This window comes from Heptranchias perlo, chromosome 2, assembly GCF_035084215.1.
Source record: "Heptranchias perlo isolate sHepPer1 chromosome 2, sHepPer1.hap1, whole genome shotgun sequence".
Lineage (NCBI taxonomy): Eukaryota > Metazoa > Chordata > Chondrichthyes > Hexanchiformes > Hexanchidae > Heptranchias > Heptranchias perlo.
The window spans coordinates 156,313,797-156,329,769 of record NC_090326.1 but is presented as its reverse complement, the minus strand read 5'-3'; the positions used below and the strand labels follow the sequence as shown (position 1 = coordinate 156,329,769).

Genomic DNA, 15,973 nt, shown 5'->3' with positions numbered 1-15,973 from the left:
CTCAGATATTGGAGAGGTCAATAAGTAATTAGAGGGCATAAATTTAAGATCACCACCAAAAGAAGGAGGGGAGAGGTTAGGAGATATTTGTTTTAAGCTGCCAGTTGTCAGTGCACGGACTGCCCTGCCAGAGACAGTGGTGGGAACAGAACCCATAACAGCTTTTACAAGGACAGTGGATAAACATTTGAAAAGTAAAAATTAAAAGGATATGGGGAAAGGGCAAGGGAATAGTACTAAGTGGATAGCTCTTTCAGAGAGCCAGCACAGCTGCAAGGTTGAATGGCCTCCTGTGCTGTAAAAGTCATTATGATATAAGAGCTGAAGGTTTATCATATGTATTTTCACAAACTATGTTACAATCGCATTTACCAATGTTATACCGCCTCTCCTGTGTTTAGTGCAACCGACTAGTAGCAGGAAACTGCAATAAATTCTTTTCGAACTATATAAAGAACGTCAAATAACTGCCCGTGAGCTTAAGGTAGTGATTGCGTTCCTCGGTGCTAGTGTGACATTCCTTGTCCTATTGAAGTTTCTCAACTGTCCCGATGACATTACGGGCCCTGTGATCATTTCCAGCGAGCTGAGATCTTGTGTCTATCACGTTAAACATTCACATTCGGGAAGCCTGCACTACATTCTATTGCTACCCTCGGCCCTCCCTAGGCCTTGAGACTGTCTGACCCCAGCATAGTAGGCATTGTAGAGGACAAGTGTGGGGCTTTCCCATGGGCCTGTCGTTAAAGCAGGTGCTTTTAGAGGCTGGAAGCAATCCCCTTGCTGCAGGAATTCACTTTTCTTTCACACAGTAGATAAATCCTGACCACGCTCTAACTACTGTGCAACCAAAGCCTCTTCTGTACTTGGATCAGGATTTCAACTGGATGCTTCCCAGCATTCCTTTTCCGTACCTCAACTCACTTAGTCCTGCTTGAAATGAAAAGAAAGACTTGCATTTATATAGCGCCTTTCACAGCCTCAGGTCATCCCAAAGCACTTTACAGCCAATGAAGTACTTTTGAAGTATAGTCACTGTTGTAATGTAGGAGACGTGGCAGCCAAATTGCACTCAGCAAGGACCCACAAACAGCAACGTGATAATGACCAGGTAATCTGATTTTTAGTGATGTTGGTTGAGGGATAGATATTGGCCAGGCTCGTCTTTGAAATAGTGCCATGGGATCTTTTAAACCCACCTGAGAGGGCAGATGGGACCTCGGTTTAACGTTTCATCCAAAAGGTGGCACCTCCGACAGTGCAGCCCTTCCTTAGTTGTCAGGATTCATCTGCTGTGTGAAAAAATAGTAAATGCCTGCAGCAAGGGGAGTGCTTCCAACCTAAAGCACCTGCTTTAACAGCAGCCCATTGTGCAGCACTCCCTTAGTGTCAGCCTAGCTTCTATGCTCAAATCTCTGGAGTGGGACTTGAACCCACAACCTTCTGACTCAAAGGTGAGAGAGCTACCAACTGAGCCACGGCTGACTATTGTTATGTAGACAGCCACTGCAGTCATTCTGCACCAGCAGTGTTCCATAAATGTTTACAATTCCATAAATAGCACCGGCTGTATAAAAAGGTTGGACCCAGGGCAACAGTTTGCATTTCTATAATGCTTCTCGCAAGTAGGGAGACACCTCAGAGCGTCCTACAGTAAGGAGGAAAGGGACGCACAGAGCATGGGGAAAGGGGAGGGGGCTGTGAGGGAGGTACTGAATGCAGAAGGAGGTGACAAATCAGATGGGACTGGTTCTAAAATTCCAGAGGACAGGGGCATAGTGGTTGGACAAGAGAACAATAGTAAAGTAGGGGAGTAGTCCAGCGCTAGAAGAGCAGGTGTCAGTGAAACCTGTAATTGCCATGAATTTTAATCTGAAGATAAACTCCAAGAAGAACGAACTTTAAACTACAGAAAGCTGCTGACTGTACTCAGGAACGTAGGAACAGGAGTAGGCCATTTATTCCCTCGAGCCTGTTCCGCCATTCAATAGGATCATGACTGATCTGTGACCTAACTCCATGTACCCGACTTAGCCCCATCTCCCTTAATAACTTTGGTTAGCAAAAATCTATCTGTCTCAGATTTAAAATTAACAATTGAGCTAGTATCAACTGCCATTTGTGGAAGAGAGTTCCAAATTTCTACCACTCTTTGCGTGGAGAAGTGTTTCCTAACTTCACTTCTGAAAGTCTCGGCTCTAATTTTTAGGCTATGTCCCCTAGACAAGGCAAAAAAGGGAAGTTTATGTCAGACACCAAGAGCTCAATACTGCAGAAAGCCGAGAGGAGTATAGAAAGTGCAGGGGTGAAGTTAAAAAGGAAATTAGGAAAGCAAAGAGAGGGCATGAAAAAATACTGGCAAGTAAAATTAAGGAAAACCCTAAAATGTTTTATAAATACATAAAGAGCAAGAGGATAACTAAGGAAAGAGTAGGGCCTATTAGAGACCAAAAAGGTAAACTATGTACGGAGATGGAAGATGTGGGTATGGTTCTTAATGAATACTTTGCGTCTGACTTCACAAAAGAGGGGGACGATGCAGAGATTGTAGTTAACGAGGAGGAGTGTGAAATATTGGATGGGATAAACATAGTGAGAGAGGAAGTAATAAGGGGTTTAGCATCTTTGAAAGTAGATAAATCGCTAGGCCAGAATGAAATGTATCCCAGGCTGCTCAGAGAAGCAAGGGAGGAAATAACGGAGGCTCTGACCATCATTTTCCAATCCTCACTGGCTGCAGGCCTGGTGCCAAAGGACTGGAGGACTGCTAACGTTGTACCGTTGTTTAAGAAGGGAGAAAGAGATAGACCGAGTAATTATAGGCCAGTCAGTCTAACCTCGATGGTGGGCAAATTATTGGAATCAATTCTGAGGGATAGTATAAATCGTCAGTTAGAAAGGCATGGGTTAATCATTGAAAGTCAGCATGAATTTGTTAAGGGAAGGTCGTGTCTGACTAACTTGATTGAATTTTTTGAGCAGGTAACAAGGAGGATCGAAGAGGGTAATACGTTTGATGTAGTCTACATGGATTTTAGCAAGGCTTTTGACAAGGTCCCACATGGCAGACTGGTCAAAAAAGTAAAAGCCCATGGGTGCAAGAGAAAGTGGCTAGTTGGATCTAAAATTGGCTCAGTGGCAGGAAGCAAAGGGTAATGGTCGACGGGTGTTTTTGCGACTGGAAGGCTGTTTCCAGTGGGGTTCTGCAAGGCTCAGTACTAGGTCCCTTGCTTTTTGTGGTATATATTAATGATTTGGACTTGTATGTGGGGGGCTTGATCAAGAAGTTTGCAGATGATACAAAAATTGGCCGTGTGGTTGATAGTGAGGAGGAACGCTGTAGACTGCAGGAAGATATCAATGGACTGGTCAGGTGGGCAGAAAAGTGCCAAATGGAATTCAATCCAGAGAAGTGTGAGGTAATGCATTTGGGGAGGGTAAAGAAGGCAAGGGAGTGCACAATAAATGGGAGGATACTGAGAGGTGTAGAGGAACAAAGGGACCTTGGAGTGCATGTCCACAGATCCCTGAAGGTAGCAGGACAGGTAGATGAGGTGGTTTAAAAGACATATGGGATACTTTCCTTTATTCGCCGAGGCATAGAATATAAGCGGAGGGATATTATGCTAGAACTGCATAAAACACTAGTTAGGCCACAGCTTGAGTACTGTGTACAGTTCTGGTCACCACATTACAGGAAAGATGTGATTGCACTAGAGAGGGTACAGAGGAGATTTACGAGGATGTTGCCAGGACTGGAGAATTTTAGCTATGAGAAAAGATTGGATAAGCTGGGATTGTTTCTTTTGGAACAAAGGAGGCTGAGGGGACATTTAATAGAGGTATATAAAATTATGACAGGACTAGATAGAGAGAACCAATTTCCCTTAGCAGAGGGGTCAGTGACCAGGGGGCATAGATTTAAAGTAATTGGTAGAAGGATTAGACGGGAGCTGAGGAGAATTTATTTCACCCAGAGGGTGGTGGGGGTCTGGAACTCACTGCCTGAAAGGGTGGTAGAGGCAGAAACCCTCAACTCATTTAAAAAGTACTTGGATGTACACTTGAAATGCCGTAACCTACAGGGCTACGGACCAAGTGCTGGAAAGTGGGATTAAGTTGGATAACTCTTTTTCGGCTGGCACGGACACAATGGGCCAAATGGCCTCCTTCTGTAGCATAACTTTCTAAGATTCTAATCCTAGACTCCCTAACCAGCGGAAATAGTTACTTTTTATCTACCCTATCAGTTCCCCTTAATATCTAGAAAACGTCGATCAAATCACCCCTTAATCTTCGAAATTCCCGGGAATTGAACTCTATTTTCTGTTGTCGCTCCTCTTAATTTAACCCTTGGCGCCCAGATATCATTCTAGTAAATCTACACTGACCTCCCTAAAAGGCCAATATATCCTTCCTAAGGTGCAGTGCCCAGTACGGAACACAATACTCCAGGTGTAGTCCAACCAGGACATTTTTTTTATTTGTTCATGGGATGTGGGCGTCGCTGGCGAGGCCGGCATTTATTGCCCATCCCTAATTGCCCTTGAGAAGGTGGTGGTGAGCCGCCGCCTTGAACTGCTGCAGTCCGTGTGGTGAAGGTTCTCCTACAGTGCTGTTAGGAAGGGAGTTCCAGGATTTTGACCCAGCGACGATGAAGGAACGGCGATATATTTCCAAGTCGGGATGGTGTGTGACTTGGAGGGGAACGTGCAGGTGGTGTTGTTCCCATGCGCCTGCTGCCCTTGTCCTTCTAGGTGGTAGAGGTCGTGGGTATGGGAGGTGCTGTCGAAGAAGCCTTGGCGAGTTGCTGCAGTGCATCCTGTGGATGGTACACACTGCAGCCACTGTGCGCAGGTGGTGAAGGGAGTGAATGTTTAGGGTGGTGGATGGGGTGCCAATCAAGCGGGCTGCTTTTCTCCTGGATGGTGTCGAGCTTCTTGAGTGTTGTTGGAGCTGCACTCATCCAGGCAAGTGGAGAGTATTCCATCACACTCCTGACTTGTGCCTTGTAGATGGTGGAAAGGCTTTGGGGAGTCAGGAGGTGAGTCACTCACTGCAGAATACCCAGCCACTGACCTGCTCTTGTAGCCACAGTATTTATATGGCTGGTCCAGTTAAGTTTCTGGTCAATGGTGACCCCCAGGATGTTAATGGTGGGGGATTCGGCGATGGTAATGCCATTGAATGTCAAGGGTAGGTTGTTAGACTCTCTCTTGTTGGAGATGGTCATTGCCTGACACTTGTCTGGCGCGAATGTTACTTGCCACTTATCAGCCCAAGCCTGGATGTTGTCCAGGTCTTGCTGCATGCGGGTTTGGACTGCTTCATTATTTGAGGGATTGCGAATGGAACTGAACACTGTGCAATCATCAGCGAACATCCCCATTTCTGACCTTATGATGGAGGGAAGGTCATTGATGAAGCAGCTGAAGATGGTTGGGCCCAGGACACTGCCCTACAGCAATGCCCTGGTGCCTTATTTTGTATAGGTGTACCTGTATTTTCTGTACCTGTCCCTGTCATTTTAATGATCTTTGTGCATGGACCCCTAAGTCTCTTTGCACCTCCACTGTTTTGAGCTTTTCACCATTTAGAAAATATTCTGATCTATCCTTCTTAGATCCAAAGTGGATGACCTCACACTTGCCTACATTGAAATACATTTGCCCATTCACTTAATCTATTAATATCTCTCCGTAATTTTATGCTTCCATCCATACTGCAATGTGGCAGCTCAACAAGGTCAGCATTTCTTTAAGGAGCAGTTTGCTTTAAAGATTTGAAAAGTGTGTTAAGGTCTGTCCAGGGCACAGCACACTATGAAATAGTGGGACACAGATTCACCCACATCATTTTCTACACATTCGTGCGTTACACAAGTAACATTCGCGCCAGACAAGTGCCAGCCAATGACCATCTCCAACAAGAGAGAGTCTAACCACCTCCCCTTGACATTCAACGGCATTACCATCGCCGAATCCCCCACAATCAACATCCTGGGGGTCACCATTGACCAGAAACTTAACTGAACCAGCCATATAAATACTGTGGCTACAAGAGCAGGTCAGAGACTGGGTATTCTGTGGCGAGTGACTCACCTCCTGACTCCCCAAAGCCTTTCCACCATCTGCAATGCAGAAGTCAGGAGTGTGATGGAATACTCTCCACTTGCCTGGATGAGTGCAGCTCCAACAACACTCAAGAAGCTCGACACCATCCAGGACAAAGCAGCCCGCTTGATTGGCACCCCATCCACCACCCTAAACATTCAATCCCTTCACCACCGGCGCACAGTGGATGCAGTGTGTACCATCCACAAGATGCACTTCAGCAACTCGCCAAGGCTTCTTCAACAGCACCTCCCAAACCCACGACCTCGACCACCTAGAAGGACAAGGGCAGCAGGCACATGGGAACAACACCACCTGCACGTTCCCCTCCAAGTCACACACCATCCTACTTGGAAATATATCGCCATTCCTTCATCGTCGCTGGGTCAAAATCCTGGAACTCCCTACCAAACAGCACTGTGGGAGAACCTTCACCACACGGACTGCAGTGGTTCAAGAAGGCGGCTCACCACCACCTTCTCAAGGGCAATTAGGGATGGGCAATAAATGCCGGCCTCGCCAGCGACGCCCACATCCCATGAATGAATTTTAAAAAAGTTATACAAGGTGGGGACTAAAATAAGGCACCAGCTGTGAAAAAAAAATGCATCAGGATTTTTTTCACTAGATGTATTGAATGTTGATACAAAAGTAGATTTACCTCCTCAGTACATATTAGCCATGATGTGGAGATGCCGGTGATGGACTGGGGTGGACAAATGTAAGGAATCTTACAACACCAGGTTATAGTCCAACAGTTTTATTTTAATATCACAAGCTTTCGGAGATTATCCCCTTCGTCAGGTGTATCTGATTGTATCTAGTACATATTAGATACATCTAATGTCAGTACATAACCACATTAGTACACAATGGCACAAACCATTTGTCAGTACTTCATGGCACAACCACACATCACTACATATCCACATGTACTGTACATAACGTCACGTACCGTATGTCAGTACATATCTGCACGTACCATGTCAGTACATAACATCATGTACCTTACATAACAGCACATATCATGGGTTCGAATTTCAAAGTGGGGTGGGATGGCAGCGGGGGAATCAATGGACGCGCGGGTAACCTGACTAATAAAATCCTACCGTTTCCCACGCACTCGCAAGTTGATTGGTGGCCCTTAACGTGGCTTCCGGGTTTGCCGTCCGAAAGCAGCGCAGCGGGCGGACTGCGCACCCGCATGATAGGCTGTCAGCTGGAGCGGCTCTGTTTAAAGGGCCATTGCCCCAAAAGCTTTTGCTGCAGCAAAGACCAAAAGGCACAATGGAGCACCACAGGGGCAAGGCTGCACCAAGATTTAATGATGTCTCACTGCAGCAGCTACTGGCCGGGGTGAGAAGGAGGAGGGAAGTGTTTTACCCCGCGGATGGTAGGAGGTGCCCTGCCTCTGCCACCAAGACGGCCTGGCTCGAGGTGGCAGAGGAGGTCACGAGCAGCAGCAGCATCTCCCGCACCTGGGTCCAGAGCAGGAAGTGCTTCACTGACCTAACTAGGTCAGCAAAAGTGAGTACACTTATTGATTCTCCTGCCACTACCTCTGCTTCAGCCACAGGGGATAAACCACGTAGAAGCGGTAGAAAGAGAAAGGCTAAGGATTTGTGAGCACGAAAGGTATGCACAAGAGTGTCTGACAGACTGTCATCTTTTCCATTCATGTGCAGGGGGTATCCCTTGCCTCCAAGGAGCCAGCCCTTAAGAGTACTCGGTGCGTGGAAGAGGCCCGGGATGTTGGATCCCCTCAGAATGAAGGAATTATGGCAGCTACCGGGGAATCTAGCACACACGTGAAGGGATCTTTTGCGGTGGTCACAACCGAGCTGAGCGTTGATGGTGTGATACCCCTTTCTGTTGATGAACAGTCCTGGCTCGTGTGGAGGTGCTCGTATTGCTATGTGGTTACAATCGATTGCACCCTGTACCGGTGGGAAGCCAGCCACAGAGTGAAATCCCACTGCCCTCTCCGTCTGGCTGAGGTGTCCATGGGGAAGTTGACATATTGCGAGGCCCTGCGGAACAAGCCGTCGATGACCTGCCTTATGCACTTGTGCACAGCCGACTGAGGATCCCTGACGATGCCCCCAATGGCACCCTGGAATGATCCGGAGGCGAAGAAGTTGAGGGCAGTTGTGACTTTGACAGTGACGGGTGATGAGATGTCGCTCGGTCCAGCCAGGAGCAGCTCGGCATGAAGGAGGCTGCAGATGCCTTCGACCACCTGGCGACTCACTCTCAGCCTCCGTATGCATTGCTCCTCAGAGAGGTCCAGGAAGCTGAACCTTGGTCTGTGGACCCTTTGGCGAGGGTAGTGCCTCCTGCGACAGCGCTCTTTCTGTTGTTGCCCTCTGTGCTCTTGTGCAGGTGCCTGAGGCGCAGCACTGTGTTGTGGAGCTCCAGGTGGCAGAAGCGCACTCTGTGCCTGGCGAGGCTGGTGGTGTTGCCCGTCCTCGGATGTAGTGGTGAATGCAGCCTTGACGTTCCCCCATCCTGATGGTGTCAGTTTGAGGGGGTCCGAAAAGTTGGTAAATATGTGTAAACAGAAGAATTCTGAGTGGAAACCAAGAATTTTCATTGTAAACATAAAGATCTCCTAACCAAAAGTTTGTCAGAAAGACCAGAGTGCCCTGCTGCAATAACTCACCTTTTATCCCCATCTGTCAAACAAGTATTTGAATGTCCAACTGGCTGCTGGCTGAAACACGTCGCCTAAAACATGGAATGTTTCCCACAGCACGGGAAACACACTGAGGCTGAATGAAAATCAGTCCCCTGCCTCAATCAGCATGAAATTAACTAGTTCAAATACTTAAAGTATCTAAATCACTGTCTTAACTATCATCCCGCCGGCTTTAATTGCCGGTGGGACTTCCGCATTCGTGATTCAAGATTGGACTGTACCAGATGAGGAATGGTCAATGCTCTACCTCTGGCCAGTGCCAAAGTTCAAAAAATACCACACTCTGTCCCTCATCCGCCTCAATCGACTCGTTCACCAAAAGCTATCTTGAATGTACCAAGATTATCTACCTCGGCAGTGTTCACATATTCACCACTCACTTAGTGAAGTGGTTACCTCTGAACTCGCATCGTTTCTACTGTACAATCAAAGAGCCAACCATCCTTTGTTCAGACGTACACATGACTCTATCTAATAGTACACAACACACAGTATCAGGAAAATGAGGCACCAATACACAGTTCAGCTTCAACAACCAGCAGGCTTGGACCTTTCTCTTGAAGCAAGTGAGGGAGATTGACATTTCTGTTTACATATTCCAATTAGGACTACATTAATCCACGTCTACCCTATCAAACCCCATCGAATCGGGCCAGGACCTACTCTGTTAATGGTAGGGCGTTGGGGAGAGTTATAGAACAAAGAGATCTAGGAGTACAGATTCATAGCTCCTTGAAAGTGGAGTCACAGGTGGATAGGGTGGTGAAGAAGGCATTCGGCATGCTTGGTTTCATTGGTCAGAACATTGAATGCAGGAGTTGGGATGTCTTGTTGAAGTTGTACAGGGCATTGGTGAGGCCACACTTGGAGTACTGTGTACAGTTCTGGTCACCCTATTATAGAAAGGATATTATTAAACTAGAAAGAGTGCAGAAAAGATTTACTAGGATGCTACCGGGACTTGATGGTTTGACTTACAGGGAGAGGTTAGACAGACTGGGACTTTTTTCCCTGGAGAGTAGGAGGTTAAGGGGTGATCTTATAGAAGTCTATAAAATAATGAGGGGCATAGATAAGGTCGATAGTCAAAATCTTTTCCCAAAGGTAGGGGAGTCTATAACGAGGGGGCATAGATTTAAGGTGAGAGGGGAGAGATACAAAAGGGTCCAGAGGGGCAATTTTTTCACTCAAAGGGTGGTGAGTGTCTGGAACGAGCTGCCAGAGGCAGTAGTAGAGGCGGGTACAATTTTGTCTTTTAAAAAGCATTTGGACAGTTACATGGGTAAGATGGGTATAGAGGGATATGGGCCAAGTGCAGGCAATTGGGACTAGCTTAGTGGTATAAACTGGGCGACATGGACATGTTGGGCCGAAGGGCCTGTTTTCATGTTGTAACTTCTATGATTCTATGATTCTATCATTTTAAAGACCTCTATTAGATCATCCCTCAGCCTTCTCTTTTCTAGAGAAAAGAACCCCAGCCTATTCAGTCTTTCAGTCTTTTCTACATTTGTTCTGAGCTCAACTAACAATCAGACAGCAGGTTGTTACAACAACAGTAGGAAGACGAGTCAGAAGTTGTCAGCCTCCAGCTTTGGTCTCTACTTGTGGATTGGCAAAATATTTGCTGCCGTTCACCCCAGAGGGATAATACAATCAACAGACAATTGAAAGAGATGGACCGTGGTACAACCATCTCCTCAGGCAGGGCTAAGAGAATCCAAGTATCTGTGCCAGCTGGCCCATTAGCTCCACCAAAACCAATGGGGTGAATTTCTTCTGGGCTTCTTTTGCCCCACGGCCGTGTTTTAGCTGAAGCTGGCAGAGCCTCCCCTCTCAGAGCACCATACCAAGTGGAACATGAGAGGTGACACCAGGCTGCCCAAAGATCACTACTTAATTGTTCAGAAGTTGCTTCTATTCATATCAAGTGGAAAGTACAGTGAGTTAGACAGCAACAAGACACTCTGCTTTCTGAAGCTATTACACTTGCAATTTAAGCTGATCGGAACGACAGCTATACGGATTTGATCATTAGATCAGCAAATGTTGCCGCTGAATGTTTCTGCACCGCCTCTTATGCTGTAATGAGGGGTGGCCCATGGGCTGGTAATATTGTCTTTACATCAGTCTAATTATTTCAGTTAAATGGCATTTCAATTTATATCAACAAGTACTATGACACATAAGATGGCAACAGGTAGCCTCTAAGCGATTTATCCTCTGCTAATACAGAAGCCAGCTGGAACATGAGTTATCATAAAGCTGTCAAAGTCTACACATTCTTCCTTCAACTTCATGTGCTGAAAATGTGGCTTGTCTCAAAACATGGAGCAACACAGCAATGGAAAGAGGCACGGTTAAAATTTAGAGCATCACAGCTTCGGGAAGAGATATAGTTAAAGTGTAGAGTAACACAGCAGGAAGAGATACGGTTAAAATGTAGAGTGACAGTGGGAAGAGATACGGTTAAAATGTAGAGTAACAGAGCAGGAAGAGATACGGTTAAAATGTAGAGTAGCACAGCAGGAAGAGATATGGTTAAAATGTAGAGTAACACAGTGGGAAGATATACGGTTAAAATGTAGAGTAACACAGTGGGAAGAGATATGGTTAAAATGTAGAGTAATACAGTGGGAAGAGATACGGTTAAAATGTAGAGTAACACAGTGGGAAGAGATATGGTTAAAATGTAGAGTAACACAGCGGGAAGAGATACGGTTAAAATGTAGAGTAACACAGCGGGAAGAGATACAGTTAAAATGTAGAGTAACACAGTGGGAAGAGATACGGTTAAAATGTAGAGTAACACAGTGGGAATAGATATGGTTAAAATGTAGAGTAACACAGTGGGAAGAGATACGGTTAAAACGTAGAGTAACACAGCGGGAAGAGATACGGTTAAAATGTAGAGTAACACAGCAGTGGGAAGAGATATGGTTAAAAAAATGTTTTATTCATTCATGGGATGTGGGCATCGCTGCCAAGGCCAGCATTTACTGCCCATCCCTAATTGCCCATGAGAAGGTGATGGTGAGCCGCCTTCTTGAACCGCTGCAGTCCGTGTGGTGAAGGTTCTCCCACAGTGCTGTTAGGTAGGGAGTAGGATTTTGACCCAGTGACGATGAAAGAATGGTGATATATTTCCAAGTCAGGATGGTATGTGACTTGGATGGGAACGTGCATGCAGTGGTGTTCCCATGCACCTGCTGCCCTTGTCCTTCTAATTAGTAGAGATCGCGGGTTTGGCAGGTGCTGTTGAAGAAGCCTTGGCGAGTTGCTGCGGTGCATCTTGTAGATGGTACACACTGCAGCCACAGTGCGCTGGTGGTGGCAGGAGTGAATGTTTAAGGTGGTGGATGGGGTGCCAATCAAGCTTCTTGAGTGTTGTTGGAGCTGCACTCATCCAGGCAAGTGGAGAGTATTCCATCACACTCCAGACTTGTGCCTTGTAGATGGTGGAAAGGCTTTGGGGAGTCAGGAGGTGAGTCACTCGCCGCAGAATACCCAGCCTCTGACCTGCTCTTGTAGCAATAGTAATTATGTGGCTGGTCCAGTTAAGTTTCTGGTCAATGGTGACCCCCAGGATGTTGATGAAATGAAGAGTAACACAGCAGTGAGAAGAGATATGGTTAAAATGTAGAGTAACACAGCAGTGAGAAGAGATATGGTTAAAACGTAGAGTAACACAGCAGTGGGAAGAGAAACGGTTAAAAGGTAGAGTAACACAGCAGCGGGACGATAGACATTTAAAATCTGTGAAGTGACTAAGCAGTATGTAACCGCACTTTTAAAATGCAGTGATCTCACCATGACTAACTTGTGTTGGTGAAACAAGGGATTCACATATTACAGAATCATTGCAGGTTTGGATGTGCTGATACTATATTCTATAATTTATTAATTCTGAGTGATGAATTTGCCTTCTCTATGGTATTGATGTAACTCAGTAAACTGAGACCATGTTGTTCAAGGTTAGGATTCCAAATGTGAACTATTGCAACTTTCTCCATTGCCCCCTCCCCTCTCTCCCCCCAGGTTTCGGGTCACACTTCACCTGAAGCCGAGACCCAGACAGCTGAAGGGGGACTCTCTCCCAAACCTTTGCACTCCAAACTAGCTGTCAATACATAAAAGAACATGTGATGATTATTAGAGAACGGTAGTTCATATCCCACCAGATGGACATAAATAAGTTTATTAACAAAATTGGCCTCAGATTTAAGGGAAACACATTCTACGATATAAGCAATGCCCAAATAAATCAAATTCCACTTTTATTACAAGAGTCTGGGATTTTTACTGGTGTTTTAGAGATCACATTCCCCAATCCATCTGTTTATAAATAGGCCCATTGGTTTATGGTAACTGAATGTCACATTCTGAGGTCAGTTTTATTTCAAAAGAGGAATTGATAAAACTTATTTATGTCAATCTGGTGGGGTGACAGTTTTATTTTGACTCTGTCACTTCGGACCATGGAGTTTTTAGTGGTGTTTGGGGGATTGTATTCCACGATTACGTTCATTTTTGCTTGCAAACCACAAATCAGTGGCTTTGACCGTCAGTTTTTAAAGTGGATCAGAGAGGGTTCACAAGGTTATCAGATATCTGTTCGTTTGGAGCTGGGTATACTTATCAACCAACATCACTAAAAACAGATTTTCTGGTCATTATCACACTGCTGTTTGTGGGATCTTGCTGTGCACAAATTTGCTGCCACGTTTCCTACATTACAACAGTGACTACACTTCAAAAACGTACTTCATTGGCTGTAAAATGCTTTGGGACGTTCTGAGGTAGTGAAAGGTGCTATGTAAATCTAAGTTCTTTCTTTCTTTAGACTGTACCCTATGAGCTTAGTGTCTCAAGAATTGTGTAATCTATATCTTTTCTGTACTTGTTTACTTACTAGTGCATTATTTCCATTGCTGTGTATTAATAAATATTTTTCTCCAATGATAATGGAGTTTCCTTCTTTCCAAGGTTAGTATGGGGAGGTCACCTGGAATGTGCTGATATCTGCAGGGGCTTCCCCCATGTAGAAAGGTTGGAAGTTGTTCAAAAAGCAGATTAAACTGACAATCAAGTCACCAGACATGCAAATGTCATTCATCTTCACAAGTATAGCAACAGGACAAATGTGCTTCAGTGGTGATTTGTGTGCAATACATTAAGTACTATTTTAGTGCTTCCATGCTATTTTTAAATGCACATTTGGTGCTGCAAAAAATTCAAACCACGCTAAAAAAAATGTTTTAAACAATTCCAGTGTCTGATGCGAGGATCACTCGGCTTCCTGATTTTACCCAAGAGTCAGAGGTACAAAGCTCTGGGCAGGGACAACAACAACAACTTGCATTTATATAGCGCCTTTAACTGTAGTAAAACGTCCCAAGGCGCTTCACAGTTGCATTATCAAACAAAATTTGACACCGAGCCACATGAGGAGATATTAGGACAGGTGACCAAAAGCTTGGTCAAAGAGGTAGATTTTAAAGGAGGGGCAAGGTAGGGTTACTACGAGTGATAAATCGGTTTGTGACCGGTTATTGATTTTCCATTGCTATTGATAACAGACCAATTTAAACACGTGAGTGCGTGTATGGCCAGGCAGATTCAGTGTTGTGTCGTGTTGCAGTAATGGTGGAAAGTTCATCTGAATGGCAACTGAGGTGTATTTAAGGAGTTAAATACTTGTCTACCTCAATGTCCTTTGAACAGGTGATTGGGGTTTGGTCTCACTGAGATCAAGACTCCAGCCAAGTCTTCAGAGAGCAAACCTTTTGTTTTCGAGAGTCTTACGGACTCAGTTGGTAAATGAACCATCTGTGGTGGCACTAAGTCATACAGATCAGGAAAATCCCTAGGTCCAATCCCTGGACTGTGTTGAGTTAGGCGATCTCTGCTAGACTACTAGTTGGGACGACACAATTGGCATCAGCATTCCTGGGTCTGAGGGAGGGCGATTAGCTAGGGATCCCACTCCTTACCAGTATCCAGTGACATCGACTGGAATATACTTGGCTGATTATAGCATCAGGCTTAGCTGTGATATTCACTATGTTCAAATAGCCTTTTGATAGTAGCAGTCTGGTCTCGCATTTTTTTTTAAACGGCCCCCTTGGGGCTGCCAGCACGTGTGGAGCTGTACGCCTGCCTGACTCAGTGTTTTGAAGAGCAGAGAAAATGCGGCCAGTTTATATCTCCCACTCAGAGAAAATTGGAGGAACGCGTTGAGTTTCGCTGGCAGGTTCCAATTACTCTGCTGCTCTGCTTGATCCTTAGCACTGTCTTTAGATACAGGGGCGGCAGCAATTACTACACTGTAAATAATAACAAATAAGAGTGACAGCGCAGCAGAAAGGAAGTGGGAAAGAGCGAGCGAATGCAAGGGAGTGAAAGTCTGCCTGAAAACAACAGCCATATAGAGTGAGAGAGAAGAGGGAGTCAGCTGAAAGAAAAGTCAAATTTTCATTTATCCGGTATCGGCTTGTGACCGTACACTATGAATTTAGAAGAACTGGACTAAACAAAACCAACCTGATTTGAGATTTTGTTTATTCAATTCTACTAATGGTGAAGTGAACAATGGCCGAGTCTAACTGACCAAAATGTGTCAGCGTAAAACATGGCTGCTAGCACTCTGCTTCACAGTAAATTTGCCTGCTTTCATGTGTTTCATTTGTAACTGATATCTTCATAAGGGGCCTTGACACTGATTTAGGAACATAGGAGTAGGCCATTCAGCCCCTCGAGCCTATTCTGCCATTCAATTAGATCATGGCTGATCTGTATCTTAACTCCATCTACCCTCGCCTAACAAAAATCTATCAATCTCAGTTTTTAAATTTTTAATTGATCCTCAACTGCTTTTTTGTGGGGGGAGGGAGAGAATTCCAGATTTCCACTCCCCTTTGTGTGAGGAAGTGCTTCCCGACATCACCCCTGAGCGGCCTAGCTCTAATTTTAAGGTTATGCCTTCATTTAAATTTTTAATTAAAATTAATTTTAATTAAAAATTTAATGTGATGAACTGCTCTTTAAAGACAAACTGGAGTGATGGTGCACTCAATGAATATGAAATTCAACAGCACATTAGGAAAACAGAACTGAAGCTCCCAAATACAAGAACAGAATTCATTTCACAGATATCTTTTGA

The 15,973-nt window shown here is 45.1% G+C and overlaps 1 protein-coding gene across 4 annotated transcripts in view; it reads right to left on the bottom strand.

The window, feature by feature from the left end:
* Positions 1–15,973, bottom strand: part of LOC137299267 (uncharacterized) — a 71,027-nt gene that overhangs the window by 18,028 nt on the left and 37,026 nt on the right. The window contains exon 4 of one of the 4 annotated variants that reach the window (XM_067967948.1): positions 8,502–8,681. The exons of the other annotated variants lie outside the window; for them this stretch is intronic. Within the exon in view, the coding sequence (XP_067824049.1) occupies positions 8,631–8,681 (51 nt within the window). The 3' untranslated portion in view covers positions 8,502–8,630. Of the gene's footprint in view, positions 1–8,501; positions 8,682–15,973 lie in introns of those variants that run through there. 4 annotated transcript variants of the gene reach the window in all.